Source organism: Apium graveolens, unplaced genomic scaffold (genome assembly GCF_009905375.1).
Source record: "Apium graveolens cultivar Ventura unplaced genomic scaffold, ASM990537v1 ctg6086, whole genome shotgun sequence".
Classification (NCBI taxonomy): domain Eukaryota; kingdom Viridiplantae; phylum Streptophyta; class Magnoliopsida; order Apiales; family Apiaceae; genus Apium; species Apium graveolens.
Window position 1 is genome coordinate 18,798 of NW_027419217.1, and position 16,593 is coordinate 35,390.

Sequence of the window (16,593 nt, forward strand, 5' to 3'; positions counted from 1 at the left end):
AAATTATCCTTGACCGGGTAATAATAAAAGTAGACATTGGGTACATTATGAATCGTATGAGAAATATGAATGATCTAGATGGGATTTAGCCTTCCTTTATTAAAGGAGTGATATTATTGGCCTCTTGATTGAGTAAGACTATAAAATGTATGGTTGTGCTCAAATACTGATTTATTTAATAGTTTATTCATTGATCAAGGAAAGAAGGATTGAACGTTAACAGAGGATGACACAATGCATGCCTCGAGTTTGATCTATAATATAAGGCTAAAGGGATTATATTATATTGTACATTATTCACGAAATGTTTAATTGATCACCGATTTAATTATTATTACTTGGGTAACAATGATGTATTACTAGATGCCGCTCATTGTTTATGATTTTAAATTAGATTTAAAATTATTGTCAACGTAATGATAACCTAAAGGGTCGCACAAAGAATGATTGGAGGATTATTTAATTTAAATTCGGATTTAAATTAAATGTAAGTAATTCGAATTATTTGTTATTAATTAAGTGTGACTTAATTAATTAAATAAATAGGAAATTCGAATTTAATATTAAATCCGAAATTAAGTTATTGGATGATTAAGTGAGACTTAATAATACAATAATTAGAATTTCGAATTTAATAATAATAGTAACTCTAAAATGCAGTTTAGGGTTGGAGGCCCATTAACTCTTGCCTATATAATATCTCTTTCTAATAGAATTAGGGTTACACGTTTTATTTGATTAAACATAAACCCTAGCAGCTTGAAGAGAGATAGAGAGAGTAAGAAGGCGACCTAAAGAACGTGCTAGTACACACCCATCCTCCGGGCGATCATTCGTGTGGATACCTTCAAGACGTAGATCGTTCCAGCGACAGGCTACGTGGTGATCATTCAAGACCTCCATCTTTCCATTAAAGTAAAGCTTCTTAAGGTAAAACATCTATTATCCGTAATTATCCGTTCATTATACATGGATCCTGCGGTAGAGATTCGAAAATTTTATTTTTCCATTGCGTTTTTATGCTCGAATCCCTAACAGTAGAAGAAATCAGATTGAAAGAAGCATTATCATGGGTTAAAGACTTGGGGTATAAGAGATGTGTGTTTGAAACAGATGCGAAAGACCTTGTGGATGCGTGTATAAGTGCTCAAGGAAATACGTATTTTCATTCGATTGTCTTGGAATGTGTGGAATTATTTAAGCACTACGACGAAGTGCTAATTGGGTATGTAGTTAGGTCTGCGAATGTAGTGGCTCATGTGTTAGCACGAGCCACACACTCTTTGTCAGGCGTTCATGAGTGGGTGCATACCCCTCCTGATTGTATTCGTGATATGTTAGTTATTGATTCGATGGAATAAAAGCAAGTACTTTTACTTCAAAAAAAAACGAGGACCTTCCGAAAAAGAAAAGCATGGTCCATCAACAATTTCTGTATAACTTTTTCAACTGTAAAGGTACAAAATTTTGCTGTAAGTTGTAAACGGTCATAACCACGCGAGAATTTCGTGTTAAAATTTTGAGTATGTCAGGTGTAGGGGCGGTGATATCGGAAATGATCCGAAACACTATACGAACCCGACTCGATCCAAAATTGATCCGTTTATAAATACGAACATGATACGAAGTTCGAAATTGCCACCTTCTTGAAGCTTGCAGCCTTACTTATGAGAGGAACTTTCATTTGGCCTTCATTGAATCAGACTCGATTATAGTTGTTTCATGTGCTTCCTCGAAAAACCCTCCTCCTTGACATGTTAGTACAATTGTTGAATATATTCGAGTTTTTGCAACTAAACTTAATTTGAAGTTCCATTTTATTCCTAGACTATGTAATGCGACAGCTCACTAGATAGCTCAAAAAACTTATTCTTGTGTATGGGTGAGCAAACTAAAACCGAAAAACCGAAACTGAGCCGAAAAATCGAAAAACCGCACCGAAAAAATCCGAAACCGATAAAAACCGAAAAAACCCGTAACCGAACCGAACTGATATAACGGTTAGGTTACGGTTTCAGTTTCACCCTCAAAACCGAACCGGAAAACCGAACCGCTTATAATATTTATTAATTTATTAGAATTATTTATGTATGATATATTATTAAATATTCATAATAAATTATTTACTATACATAATCTTAGTAGTCGAAATAAACCAGTACCTTGCTACTTGCTGTATTGACTCTTCTCTTACCATGTCCTTATTCATTTATATGTTTATTCCCTCGGTATCAACAACCTTTCCAGAATGTTGTTCAGTTTCATCATATATTATGTAATTAATTTAATTTCTTAATTTCTAGATTATAAAGTTGATGGACTAAATACAATGGTAAAATGACGGTAATTCTTTCTTATAATTATAATAAAATTTTAGTTTTTAAAATTAAAAACCGAAAAAAACTGAAACCGACGTATGGTTAACCGAACCGAAAAAAACCGTTCCGCACGGTTCGGTTACGGTTATTAGGTAGAAACTAAACCGAACCAACATATATGGTTTGGTAACGGTTTTCGGTAAAAACCGAACCGAACCGATCCGTTCACACCCCTATTCTTGTGAGTTTCCTTTGAATTGGACTTGTTGTCGCCCTCTGAACTTTCCTCTTTGATGAGGTGTGATATATTTTAATATATTAATAACCCCTTTTAACGTCAAAAAAAGGTGCAGATGTGTAATCGAGCGAGTATTGTGTCGAGCCTAGTCGAACACGGTCAAACTCGGCTTGAACTCAATTAAAAAATCTCGAGATTGATTAAAATATTTTGGCTCAAGCTCAAATTCAACCAAACTTTTAATTTAAAAATCGAAACCTGGCTCAAAATTTTTATGATAGACTCGAGTTTAACTCGAAAACTCGAACAAATTTCACTAAATATTATCAATTTTTTTTGCTAAATAAATATTATCAAAAATTTTAAATATGATAAGTTCAGTTCGAGTTCAATCTGATTAAATATATAAAATATAAATAAAATAGTAAATATTTTTATAAAAATGTATTTGTAATAAAATAAATTAAAAACAACATAGGCTCGATAAGACTCCCAAATTTTAGGAGTCGAGTAATTTAAAGATCGAGTTTTGCTTGATAAAAATTTCAAAAAGATCGAGTTCGAGCTCGACTCGATTGTTACCGAGCTAAATTCGAATATTTTACTAGTCGAACTCGAGTTTCTTGCATTTGCCTACCTTTTGTTACCACATTTGTCATTTGATCACCACTAGGTGGCGCCAAACTCGCTTATACAACGACAACAAGCCTTTCAAAAACACACACTCCTATTCAAAAAATACACCTTAAATTTTTTACATCATTTTTAACAGAGGAAATGACAATGGAGACATTAATGGAAGACGTAGAATATAATTGGGCAGACGTGAATCTACCACCAATAGAACGCCAACCGGAACTCCCAAGAGAGTCCCGAGAACGACGTCGTGGCCGTGACATTGTTATAGCCATTGATCATGGTCCTACTAGCAAATATGCCTTTGATTGGGCCATTGTTCATCTTTGTCGTCTCGCGGATACTATTCACCTTGTTCATGCTGTTTCTAGTACGTGTTAATGATCAATGAGATTTGTACATTTTTTGAAATATGAAATTGTGAATGTAGTGTGATTGTTTGAATTTGCATGTACGTTTGTTATGATTAGGGGAATGCATAAATGTGGCTTCGTAATTTTCTTGATTTTTTGATTGATTAGGTTTGAGGAATGAAGTTGTGTGTTCAGCTGCAGAGGCTCGGATGGAGAAGCTTGCTGTGGAGGCCATGAATGTTGCTATGGTTAGCCTGTTATATAGTACTTGAATCTTTTCATATTAAAATGTTAATTGCAAGCAAGTCTTAAACTCCATACTTGTATGATATTGTTCGCTTTAGGCCAAGTTTGCACAAATTCATATATTTTGGTATCTTTCAAAAGGGCTCGTACTAATTTTTGTTTGTTTTATATAAAAGAGAACCGCCTCTTGCCTCCTTACGTGGTACTTGGCTTGACAGTACCCTCGACAAAATGCATTGTCCCAAATGCATTTGTAGCGGGATCCAATTTGAGACCTTTATCTTGTAGCATAACTCTATGTTAATGTTATTTGTAGCGAGATCCAAATTTTGGGGATACATTTTCTGTGATGCATCTAAATTTTGGGGATACAGTTTCGGCCTTTAACTACTGTTAGCTATGGATCAATTAGATGTGAAGTTCATATATTCAAATATTTAGATGTGAAATGTGAGTAACTTGTTGATGAATAGGTAGAAACAAAGGCTCGCATTGTTCAAGGAGATGCAGGCAAAGCAATATGCAAGGAAGTTGAAAGGTTAAAGCCCGCAGCTCTGGTAATGGGAACCAGGGGGAGAAGCTTATTTCAAAGGTGTTTCTCCTATCATTATCTCCATCTTTGCCTACCTATCTTTCTTTCTAAAATATCTGGGCTGTTTTCAGCGTATTTCAGGGAAGTGTGAGTGAGTACTGTTTCCACAACTGTAAATCGACAGCTGTTATTATCGTCCCTGGACAATGTATTTATGAGTAACTGATTTAAGGCACAAGCTCCAGTCCATCCTACGAAGCAGGAGAAAAATTGATGATTTAACTGAATTAGGAGGTGGAATGAAACAGTTTCCCTGAAGACTCTGCGATTTCTCTGAAACATATTTGGATTTAATAGCTGTCGCTGTTGTAACCTCGCTAACCTCTCTGGTAATTATCGACCTTTTTATGCATTGCCAATTGTAGCCTTATAGGTCTTGCTGATATAAGTGATCACTTCAGTTACCCAGGTTTCTTCAATGAAAATGTTTCTGCTAGATATCCTATGATTGTTATTGCACCATTTAAATTCTGGCACGGTGTAGCAGTAAACAGAAGGTTGTTTTCCTTCACTCTAGATTTATATATGCAGGATGAACTAAAGTCGACTTGGAAACAAAACTAATATGAAAGTAACTATAAGATGAAAGATAAATTTAACTTATAGTACCCTAGATTTTGATGAATAATTCTCAGGTAAAAGATGGTGCTTTTAAGTTATCAGTTCTCGTAAAATCTCAAGGTGCTAGAAGGAAGATCTTATATCTCAATATCTGACAAGGCAAAGAGGATCATGAGATATTGCCATGAAAGCTTGGATGAATCCTTATCCTACCCCATGGCCCCCATCGCCAATTCTTATAGCTTGAAAATGAAGGCAAGCTGCAGATCTTGTCCAGAAAACGCAAAGATCCATTGACTAGAAAAGTGTTAGGAAACATAATAAATAGGATAATTATTAAATCAGTTACAAATCTGAATAATTAGTGTGTGAATCAGTTATGGATTTCAAAGGGAGGATTTGGTGGGAATAATAATATTTTAGCTTTAATTTAGGGATTGTGAGTAGAGGTTGAGGTTATAAATAGGGAAGTCATTTATATGTTTGGGGAAGGAAGAAATAAGATTGACTTATGTGTGTTTGTGGAGAGTGGGTGGTCTCTCGAATACCACCTAGTTGTGTGTGCGTGTGTTTATCAATAAAAGAATTCGTTTCTTTTTATATATATATATCCAAAGAGCGGACCTGGACAGGTCCTAACAGTGGTATCAGAGCACCTCTGTTCTTGGGGCAACGACAAGTGCAAAACAAGTTGAAAATCGAATCGACGACTTCCAGGGAATTTTTTTTGTAAAGATGCAAGCAAAATTTTTGAAGTTGGATATTGAAAAGTTTCAAAATGACATTTCTTTCCTCAAAGAAGGTATGGTTGCCATACTTACAAAAATGGACAACTATAGTCGCAAGACTACTGGACCATCTCCGCCTGCTCGTGAAGATTCGCAAGACTTGGAACAGGCCAAGAAGTCGGTCCACGAAATTGAGGAGAATCTGAATGGAATACAAGCGAATGACAGAGAGCTTAAATCAGATTTTCAAAAAAATTGATTTTGGAAAATTTCAAGAAGATGAAAAGGCTCGTCAGCAACCACCAATATTGGAGGTTTTAGGGCAGACTCCGTTAAATTCTAATAGCGGCAACAACAAAGAACAAGAGACTTGTTTGTTTGATGTCTCATCGCCTCCAAACTCATCTATGGACTCTTTATCACAAATACTTGAAATAGTCATATTCGAAGGCTTAAAACTTGAAGGTGGGTCGTTGAAGGCTGAAAGTTATTTTGACAATTATTTTGAATTAGTAAACCTCTCAACGCCAACTAAGAAGGTCTGGTCGGCTGTAGTATACTCTGTAGTATACTCGAGAAATGATCTTTTGTTCTTGGACTATTGCGGGAAATGTCAGCGGCCTTCTTGTAACTGGGAGGAATTTAGAAAATTATTGGCGGAGAGCCAGGGGTTCTCGATTAGAAAGAAAAGGAAAAAGAAAGAATGAAACTATTTTCTCATTTGAACCTTGAGGACAAGGTTCAAGTTTGGGCGGCCGGTAATGTTAGGAAACATAATAAATAGGATAATTATTAAATCAGTTACAAATCTGAATAATTAGTGTGTGAATCAGTTATGGATTTCAAAGGGAGGATTTGGTGGGAATAATAATATTTTAGCTTTAATTTAGGGATTGTGAGTAGATGTTGAGGTTATAAATAGGGAAGCCATTTATATGTTTGGGGAATGAAGAAATAAGATTGACTTATGTGTGTTTGTGGAGAGTGGGTGGTCTCTCGAATACCACCTAGTTGTGTGTGCGTGTGTTTATCGATAAAAGAATTCGTTTCTTTTTATATATATATCCAAAGAGCGGGCCTGGACAGGTCCTAACAGAACATAATAAATAGGATAATTATTAAATCAGTTACAAATCTGAATAATTAGTGTGTGAATCAGTTATGGATTTCAAAGGGAGGATTTGGTGGGAATAATAATATTTTAGCTTTAATTTAGGGATTGTGAGTAGAGGTTGAAGTTATAAATAGGGAAGCCATTTATATGTTTGGGGAAGGAAGAAATAAGATTGACTTATGTGTGTTTGTGGAGAGTGGGTGGTCTCTCGAATACCACCTAGTTGTGTGTGCGTGTGTTTATCAATAAAAGAATTCGTTTTTTTTTATATATATATATCCAAAGAGCGGGCCTGGACAGGTCCTAACAAAAAGCCACCTTTAGGATCCAGTCCATTGGCACAATTCAACATCTATAAGGTTTTCTTTTTCTTCAGAAATTCAACATATTCAGTCAGAATAGCTTGCAATTGCCTTTGGATATACTATCTCGGTGTCTTAAATTCTTAGCGAGTGTATCTCCCACTTTTTCCTAACATAACGGTTTCTGTTTCTAGCATTAGGCTCATAAGCAATATGAAGATTCAAGATTTATAGAATGTTCAGTATAGGGGTAGAAACCATATTAATGTTGAAATGCTGAGCAATAAAGCCTCTAACCTTCTGCTCTATACCATATGCTCAGCTTCGACAAATATGAATGTCTTCCCATATATGATATACCTAATGACATTCTGTTTGGTTTATATACCTAAATTAGTCTAGTTTGATTGCATCACATTGTTTTAACAGTGGTGTTTCTCAAACACCAACCTTAGTGACACCATTATAATGACTTGGTAAAAGCTTTTTCATTTTAAGAGTATGTCCAGATATTCTTTAAGGTACAAAATCATTTCTTGCGACATAGGCATGACTATTACAGGGTTAGATAGTAATCTAATCTCTGATCGCTATAACCTGTGCATCTCGGGAAATTTGTAATGGAAATTAGATGGTTCAAAGGTTGCTGGAGACATGCATACCAACCAGATAAATTTAATGCCAGAAGGTAGGATGTCATTGTTTCGCTTCCAACATATACCAAGGGCAAAATGTTCTAGCATTAATTCATCCTGTTACAGATGATGCATAATTGTTCACTTGGTGTCCATTTACTGTTTATCTTCCTGTCCACAGATGGAACTATTCGAGTTCAATGTTGCCCCTTGCCTAATATGACTTGATAGGTTTCATTAAAGTTCACTTCATAAGTTGCATTCTTTTTGTTTTGGCAAGTGTTTCCTTTCAAAATCTTGCTTCTGGCAACCTGTGTTAGGATCTAAATCATCAACCGATGAAATGATATATCTGCGTAATTTGGTTCTTCCCTGTAAACCTTGATCTCTTGAAAGTACTAATAACTACTAAAATCACAATACTTCATGGCTCATGAAGAGACTTTGCATCTGATGATTAGTGTTATTGAAATCGCTATTTTTTATATATTATGACTTTACATATAGCTCTAGCCTATACATGTATATACTAGTAGTAAAAAAATTGTGATCAAAGACATTTGTAGCAAACTCCTTAATGAATTGTGGTTGGTTCACATCTCCATTTTCAAATTGTTTCCTCCAATGCAACCTGCATACAACATTGTTCTTGTGATTAACACCGAGGTTTTTTATGTATATTCATGATATCTAGAAATAAAGAAGCAAGAACTTGATATTTTAGTTCTAAGTTTCACTCGTGCCATATGATCAAATGCTGTGAATTGATGTCACTACCAGCCATGAGCAGACTGATAGGTGTGTAGAACAATTACATATGATGAATTGTCAATATACGGATATTCTTGTTGTTCTTGATCTATATCTGCATTATCCGATGGCCAACTATGGGGAAATTTATGGTTATCTAGTAGTTTTATCCTTTTTTCCCTGTCTTGCAATTATCATTTTGGGTTGAAGACAGGGAAAATGATAGGTACCAACTAAAGAACTTTCTCAAATAAAGTAAAGGGGACCTTTTGATTGTGCAAAATCATTAACATAGTTGGGTTTTTTGTGCTCTCTATCATGTGTTACCACATTTAGATTGGTCATTTATCTACCTTCATCTCATGTAGCTAGCTAAAACAGAGACAAAATTGTAATCAAAGTATGGTATTCATACCTGTAAATGGTTGAGATTGGTAAGATGTTGAGTTTCCTTGTTGAAATTCAGCATTGTATAGGTTTTGTAACTCGGATTCCCAGGTTCCGAGGGGCTGTATTGGCTGCAGCACACCAGTTATCCTTATCAGAAGACTGAAACATCTAGGACTATTGTAGAAGTGAGTAATGAAAGGTTATAAGAAATTACGTTGAAGCAGGAAGAATCGACTAATGCTTCTGTGTGTGATATAGGCGTGCTAATTGTTCTCTTCAGTGTCATATCAGAAGAGTTAGCTGCTTGTTGTAATGTATTATACTGTAAGTAGGAAGGACCAGCCATTTCAGATGTTACCCCAGTCGTCGTAAAGTTTGATGCAAAAGCTGGAAACATCTGTAAAAATCGACCAAAACAGACTTATTGATAAAAATTACTAACACTTAATCTTTCTCTGCAATTTTCAGCTTTCTTATCTGCTTACCTCTTTTGCGAAGAAATTGTCAATGTTGAAATCCATCCGCGGATTGACAGTTGCGAGTTTCATGGATAAGAACTGTTGTAGTAACAAGTTTGTTAGATTATTTTTAAGAATTTTCATCACAACGACTTTTATAGAGTGAAAAAACACGAAATTTTTACCTCTACTTGCCTCTGGAGAGACTGAACATAATTGATGATTTCATCTAGCATTCCTGCTTTCCCTGTGATCTTATTGCATCCAGGCACCAAGTCTTGCAGATATTTCATCCTCTCGCTAATCTTTTCTCGTCTTACCTGCGTAAATTGCATAAATTTAATCAATAAGTTAGAGATCAGAGATGTTAATGTTAGGCTTGCTGAGCAGGCCTAACTCCACATTAGTATGATATTGTCCGCTCTGGGCTGACCCATACGAGTTTGTTTTTGGATCACTCCCAAAATGCCTCATACTAATTGAAGTTAACTGGCTGCTTATATGCTAGCAATCTTCCCTTCGATGTGGGATAACTCCTAACAGTTAAGTCCAAGACCAAGACAGAACTAAGAAGTCTTAAAATCTTACTCTTTCAGCTAAGCTGTGGCTGTCAGTGGCTTGACCGCGCCGAGCCCTGACATGAATGTAATCAGGCTTCTGAACCTCAGAAATCTTCGAATTCTCTTTCGAAGTGTCATTAGATGTTTCTCTGGTGTTACAGTTTTGCTCTGTTGTGATCTTTGATTCTCCCTCTTCTGCAATTCCTTTAGTCTTCTTTTCCTTAATGCATTCATCCTCAATAACCTAAACAAATACATAAACCATTAAGCATTTTTCGACAATTTTAAAAAAATGTAGTTTTGGTTGTAACCAACCAACCTTGTGAGCAAGGGCCTTATCAGCTTTCCTCTTCTTGAAGCTAACTCTTCCAACACCAGAGCTGATCTTCTCGTGAAACACCGATAAATTTCCATTAGCATGATCCCCGGAAGGCTCTGCAGTAGCAGCAGCCACTGCTGGTGGACAACTAATAGTCCTGGAAATAGCACAACTCAACTCATTCACATTCACATTCCCATATCCATAACTCAAAAAATCACTATCTCCACCAAACTTGCCGTAATCAGGCCACCCGTTGTCCATTCCAGGATCAGGCTTCACCGCGCAGTTAAAAAGACTCGCAAAACCACTGTCATTACTCATCAGCTGATCAAACTCTGGAGCCTGAGCCTGTGTAGAGTACATGTTAACCTCATTCCCACCAAAAAAACTCATTTCTTGGTGTTGTTGCCACTTCATTCGAGCTTGTTGTCTTTCGAAAACACTCATCTCAACATTTGCAGCAGAACTCATGCAGTGTAGCATGTCCGGTAATGCATTCATCTTTCTTCAACTTTACTCTTATAACTCCTCTCACGCTTATTATATATAAGGATACAGTTCTCGTAAGACGGTCACAGTTTTGATATCGAAAAAAGGGAAGTGTAGAAAAGACTAGGCCTTGTGTTTTCCTAACATGAGGTCCTCTCAAGACCAACAATGTGAGATTAATAATAGAAGCAAAGAGTTTGGTGTAAAATGATTTTTAAAGAGATAAAAATGTGCCGGAATCTTGAAAGAATAGGCCGGAATAAATAGAGGGAGCCAAGGCCCAAGAGCCGAAATGTAACCATATCTTATGCCCATGGGCTGTGGGCCCAGTATTGACGTGACTGTCACGTGCAAATGTTGGAGGAATATAGTGTTTGGGTGCTGCTTTACAATCTAGGTAACTAGCTAAATTTTTTTTATCATATCATTTAATTTCATGTATCTTCCTATCTTTGCTCAAGGTTGTAAAGCAAGTTGATTAGATGATTTTGACTGGGGAGGTCATATATGCACACCCTTCGGCTATAGATGAACAATTTTTATTGACATTCAGATCAAAATATTGTTATGTACATATTTAACTATATACATTTTCATTCAGAATAAGGATAATTTGATCTCGATTTTAATAAAGGATGTGCATTTATAAATTATGGGTGGGCACATATCAGCTCGCGTTACTTATGCTTAGCTTGATGACGGTGATCTCGATTTCAATAAAAAATGTGCATTTATAAATCATGGGTGGTCACATATCAGCTAACTTTACTTATGCTTAGCTTGATGACGGCCTGTAAATTAAGATAGTCGAACTGAGTTTTATTTTTTACTATAAATCGAGCTGAGCTTTTTTAAAAATGATATTTAAGATCATCTCGTTAGTAAGCGAATCAGATAAGAACTTGATCACGATCATTTTGATTCCAGCCGAATGTGAATCAGATTTGAACTAGGTAAAATGGTAGAAGAGTTCAATTATTTTTTTAATTTTAGTTACTTTGTAAATTTAAGTTTATTTAAATTAAATATTAATATTTATAATATATATTATTTAAAATTATGTTAAACAAACTGAGTCGAGTTTAACGAATTCGAGCCGGCTTTTATCTAAACAAACCAAATTTTCAAATGAACAAGTGTAAAATATTATTTATCACACCCTAGTAATAATGTAGAATTTTAGAATTTTGAATAGAATTTGCAATATATATATATATATATATATATATATATGCGCTCACAAATCAGAATGTGAAGTACATCACTGTCATGTAATTTTTTTTAAACTAGCACGGTTGAATAGCTCAAATGATTAATAGTTTATCCTCTATTCTCCCAGACTGGGTTCGATCTTCGCTCATCCCGAGATTTATGAGAACACATACTCATGTGTAAGGATATAAGCCATATTTGTCAACAAAAAAATCGTCATAAATTCAAGTTTTTATCAATTTTGGGATAACAAATAAGTAGTCCATAATAAAAATTCCAAATATGATTAAATATTTTATGGGACTGAGCGATGCGTCAAATGCAACTGAACAAGAATGCACCAATCAGAAATACTGAGAGTACAAAAACTTTAGCCGAAGAACAGCAGATTTTAAGGAAGTAAAAAGACTTTCTAAATATAGCCACTTTCTGTAAATAGGAGCTTTCGGTTTTTTTCATGGTTATTAATAGATATATTCTTATGTAATTACTAAATTCTTTTTGCTATTTGTATTGCACAATGTAATTGTTATTTATTAATTGATTCTACACTTGCACGTCCATCCTTTTATGTAGCTTATATAAGAGAAATTACCAAAAGTATTACATTTTTTAATTTTTTTTATACTATTTTTTGATTTTTTTTTGTAAAAATACAGGATCAGCCAAAATCAGTTAAAATCAAGCAGACATGTAACTAGTTGAATCGAGTTTTTTTGGTTGCGTTTGAGGTTGTACGAGATCGCGTGAAATTGCAAAAACTCGTTGAATGTTGCATATAGTTGAATCAAGTTGCAGAAAATCGTATTTTTGTAAAAAAAAATTAAAAAAATAGTATTTTTGCAAATAAAAGGTATTTTTGCAAAAACCTAAAAAAATTACAGTATTTTTGTAAAAATATTTTTGGCCTTGCATATTTTTTTGAACAATTCTAAAATTAATTATATTTTACACCAACATTTCATTTGTATTTGAATAAATAAGTATATTTATTTTGTATACTTCCGTTTGGCGTTGTGTCGTTTTGTGTCGTGTTGTGTCAAGTACTCTAGGCAAAAATTCTTATCCGACATTGAATTGATTATGTACTTTTGTTTTCGTGCACATCCGTGTTTATGGTACCAAAAATCGAATTCAAGCACTAAATTTTAGAGTTGTTCACGAACCGAGTCGAATCGAGTTTTGATCGAACCGAGCCGAGTTTTAATTTTTTCTGCCGAGCCCTTAACGAACCGAGCCCTTAACGAGTCGAGCTCGAGTTTGCAGCTCTACTAAATTTTCATGATCGTGTCGTCAACCAAATTATTGGGTTTACTGATAAATTAAACTATATGCGCAGAAATTTCAATTGTTTTTGGAGAGTTTTAACTGCAGGGATGTAGATGCATGTATTGTCTGAAGATGTATGTACATGATAATACCAGGGGAATACATACAATTGAACTTGGTTGTTCAATGACCATTGCTTACACAGTAATAAGTGTGTATTTTGTTTTTGAAGTTTGAAGCATGTAAAGAAAGATAATTAGGCAAAGTGGGGAACAAGTCCAGTGAGGATGAAGTCTACTTCCACTAGCCCTAACACCAAGGGGTCCCTTGTAAAATGACTTCATATACACACCCAAGAACTATAGAGACAGAGCAACACATAAGGATGTCCCCGTCATTATTGGATGAGATACAACTATTGCAATACTTAATTACGATAGTACTCACATATCGCAATAAGATATTGCGACTAGGATTGTTCGCGAACCGATCGAGATAAGTTTTGATTGAATAAAGTCGAGTTTTTTTTTTTTTTTCTGACAAATCGAGTCGAGCCGAGCCGAGCTTTTTTATCAAACAAAAATTGTGTTCGAGCTCGAGCTCGTTAACTAACGAGCCGAGCCGGGACGAGCTTATTCGTGAACAACTCTGTTCGTTAATAACCCTAATTACAACCGCCCGCGATAAAATATTGCGACTGATATATTTCCGCCAAGTTGTATGAGGATAATTTACCTTACTTCAATGTATTTATAAAAGTATAATGCATGACTTAACTAAAGGCAATTGCCACCTGCCTTTCTCGATCCCATTTTTTCCAATCACTTTCTCTGTGGGCTATCTTATATCAACAGAAAAACTACTCCAATCCCACTAGCATCATCTTTGTATTATTCTCTTAATCTTGGTCCGCAACAAGCGTTTGTAACTTTGTATCGTGTTATATCACCGTATTTATTATAATACGGTGCACAATAAATTTTTCAATGTGAATATATGAAAGCCTATTTATTATCGCACCGTTAAAAAAATTCTTTTTAATGTGAATCGTCCGTTAAGATGCGTGGGAAGGAACTTACCAGAATCTTATATCGTATTCTTGAACTCCACCTCTCCGTTCCTTATTTTCAAAGATGTTTCCACCTTTAGATCTCTCGTTGGCTGAGGTTCAAGTGCAATGTACTTACACTACATTTAATCTACTTTGCTTGATTCAAAGTTCAGTTCCAACTTATGATAACAATTCATTTATTCTCCATTATCTATAGCAAGTATGCGGCAGGTCGGCCGATAGCAAGGTCTGAGAACAGTTCTCAGACCTATCGCCGCCTCAAACAGCAGTTTATCAAACTTTCAATATTTCGGCTTCAATAATACAGTTAGTAGTACTCCTATCGCCGCCTCAAACAACAGTTTATCAAACTTTCAATATTTCAGCTTCAATAATACAGTTAATAGTACTCTTATCGCCGCCTCAAATAATAGTTTATCAAACTTTCAATATTTCGGCTTCAATAATACAGTTAATAGTACTCCTATCGCCGCCTCAAACAACAGTTTATCAAACTTTCAATATTTCGGCTTTAATAATACAGTTAATAATATTCCTATTGCCGCCTCAAACAACAGTTTATCAAACTTTAAATATTTCGGTTTTAATAATATAGCTACCAGTACTATAATTCTACTATAATTCTGAGCCCCAACACGGGTCACCCAAAACTTGGTACTTTGGAGTAAATACGTATCTATTCTAAGAAATCTCGGAAATAGCGAGATCCGAACCCAGAACCTGGACGACAAATATATTCGTATTACAAGTGTCACATTTTAAAACTATAAACAGAGTAGTAGCTAGTTTGGAATTTATGAGGAAAAGAGATGGGGGATTCAATAATGATAAACTGACAGGCTCTGAATACTAGAAACTTCGTGGAGGAGCAGTGCAAACTTCCATGGAGATCCTATGGGACTTAATAATTAATGCAAGCAATACAAGAACCCTACTCACTCTTGCTTAAACTATAGTATTAATAAGAAACTCATCTTATCTTCGATCTCTATCTATATAATGGATAAAATGGTAGTCATGTAACAATAATGGAGTTAAGATATGGGTGGCCAATCAAATTTGTAGCATCAGATCCAGTGTAGTATTTGTGTCCTAGATGTTTATAGTGATTAGTGATTACTTGACTCGTAATCTTGTCACCGGAAAAGACACGAGAGATGGACCTTTATCACTCGACTATCCAATTTTAAGCGAAACTGTAAGAATATTATATAAAGATCCAGTTAAGTCTTTCTCTAACGAGTACTTAAGGTTTTAGAGTCAGTTACTTATTTACACATTTACTCGGCTGAGTAAATTTTACACATTTACTTGACTCGTAATCTTGTCACTGGAAAAAGATACGAGAGATGAACCTTTATCACTCGACTATCCAATTTTTAAGCGATTGGTATATAATATAAAGATTCGGTTGTGAATTCCTCTAACGTCTTAAGGTTTTAGAGTCGGTTACTGATCACAGACGAGAACACTCGTGTGGAAGTAACTAATAATAGCAGGACTACGCATACAGGAAATGAAAAAAGAAACAGCAAGTTGGATGGATACCACTTTTTTTCTGGACTGGTTTTCTGTCTTTTAGCAAGTAACTTGCATCTGTTACTTGTGATGATACATGTTGCATCACACAATTATAATCTGTTGGCTAGTTTCTCTGCAGTTCCTGTTGCTGATGAATTCTCTTTGTTAGATATTATTAGCCCAATTATATTTTAAAGAATGTCACTCCTATTCAGTCAACATTTTTGGTCACCAAATTTATGACTCCTACTTCCCAAACTCGATCTTTCTTTCCCCAGCAAATGTACATTGTCATGCACATTTGACCAGAGCTAATAATATATACCATTAACACAAGACCCGTTCAGAAGCAAGCGGTTCTTGCAGCATATCATACCGCGAAAAGTTTTTGCGGTGCCTGTACAGTAAGGTTTTTGGTGTGCATACATGAGGGAGGGTTTTTGATGTGGAGGGGCTCATTTTTGTACGTAACGCGAAAAATATTCACATTATGGTACGGTGCATCAATCGCTAACTCATGACCATCTCCATGTGTTAAAACACACGTGTACGAGACCTTTTAAATTATGAGATTTGAATCTGGTTAACGTGATTGGAATGAGATTGTAGAACCTTAATGTACTAGAATTTCAATCCGATTCTCGTTAACCGAATTCAATTTCATATAATACACATATCCTATGTAGTTTATAGTATTGTTTTTCTTTACTTTGAAGTTATTGTTTGATAGAATCTAGTACATAATGGTTCTTGTTACAGCCGCGAGTCAGTAGCAGAGGCAATGATTGCATAATGTATTGTATGATTTTCATTGTAACTTAAGTTCT

At 35.2% G+C, this 16,593-nt stretch overlaps 2 protein-coding genes across 2 annotated transcripts; one reads left to right on the top strand and one right to left on the bottom strand.

Annotated features, from left to right (window-relative positions):
* Positions 1-3,339: 3,339 nt before the first annotated feature.
* LOC141703027 (universal stress protein PHOS32-like) lies at positions 3,340-4,742 on the top strand. The gene is made up of 4 exons (XM_074506644.1): positions 3,340-3,562; positions 3,714-3,793; positions 4,265-4,383; positions 4,455-4,742. The coding sequence occupies exons 1-4, from the start codon at positions 3,340-3,342 to the stop codon at positions 4,543-4,545; spliced, it is 513 nt and encodes a 170-aa protein (XP_074362745.1). The 3' UTR covers positions 4,546-4,742.
* A 3,442-nt stretch (positions 4,743-8,184) lies between these two features.
* LOC141703025 (uncharacterized) lies at positions 8,185-10,956 on the bottom strand. Its single transcript, XM_074506643.1, has 7 exons — positions 10,201-10,956; positions 9,910-10,125; positions 9,507-9,641; positions 9,349-9,420; positions 9,078-9,260; positions 8,889-8,991; positions 8,185-8,354 (listed from the first exon to the last, which is right to left on the bottom strand). Exons 1-7 carry the CDS (start codon positions 10,702-10,704, stop codon positions 8,317-8,319), a joined length of 1,251 nt encoding a protein of 416 aa, XP_074362744.1. The 5' UTR covers positions 10,705-10,956; the 3' UTR covers positions 8,185-8,316.
* Positions 10,957-16,593: the final 5,637 nt, after the last annotated feature.

Bases quoted from the DNA above. Each gene is read 5' to 3' on its own strand.
- LOC141703027 (XM_074506644.1), top strand. From the start codon at position 3,340: ATGGAGACATTAATGGAAGACGTAGAATATAATTGGGCAGACGTGAAT. The intron at 3,563-3,713 runs GTACGTGTTAAT...TTGATTGATTAG, and splicing joins CCTTGTTCATGCTGTTTCTA to GTTTGAGGAATGAAGTTGTG. The intron at 4,384-4,454 runs GTGTTTCTCCTA...GGCTGTTTTCAG, and splicing joins GGGAGAAGCTTATTTCAAAG to CGTATTTCAGGGAAGTGTGA.
- LOC141703025 (XM_074506643.1), bottom strand. From the start codon at position 10,704: ATGAATGCATTACCGGACATGCTACACTGCATGAGTTCTGCTGCAAAT. The intron at 9,642-9,909 runs GTAAGATTTTAA...CAATTTACGCAG, and splicing joins GCCACAGCTTAGCTGAAAGA to GTAAGACGAGAAAAGATTAG. The intron at 9,261-9,348 runs GTAAGCAGATAA...CGATTTTTACAG, and splicing joins ACAATTTCTTCGCAAAAGAG to ATGTTTCCAGCTTTTGCATC.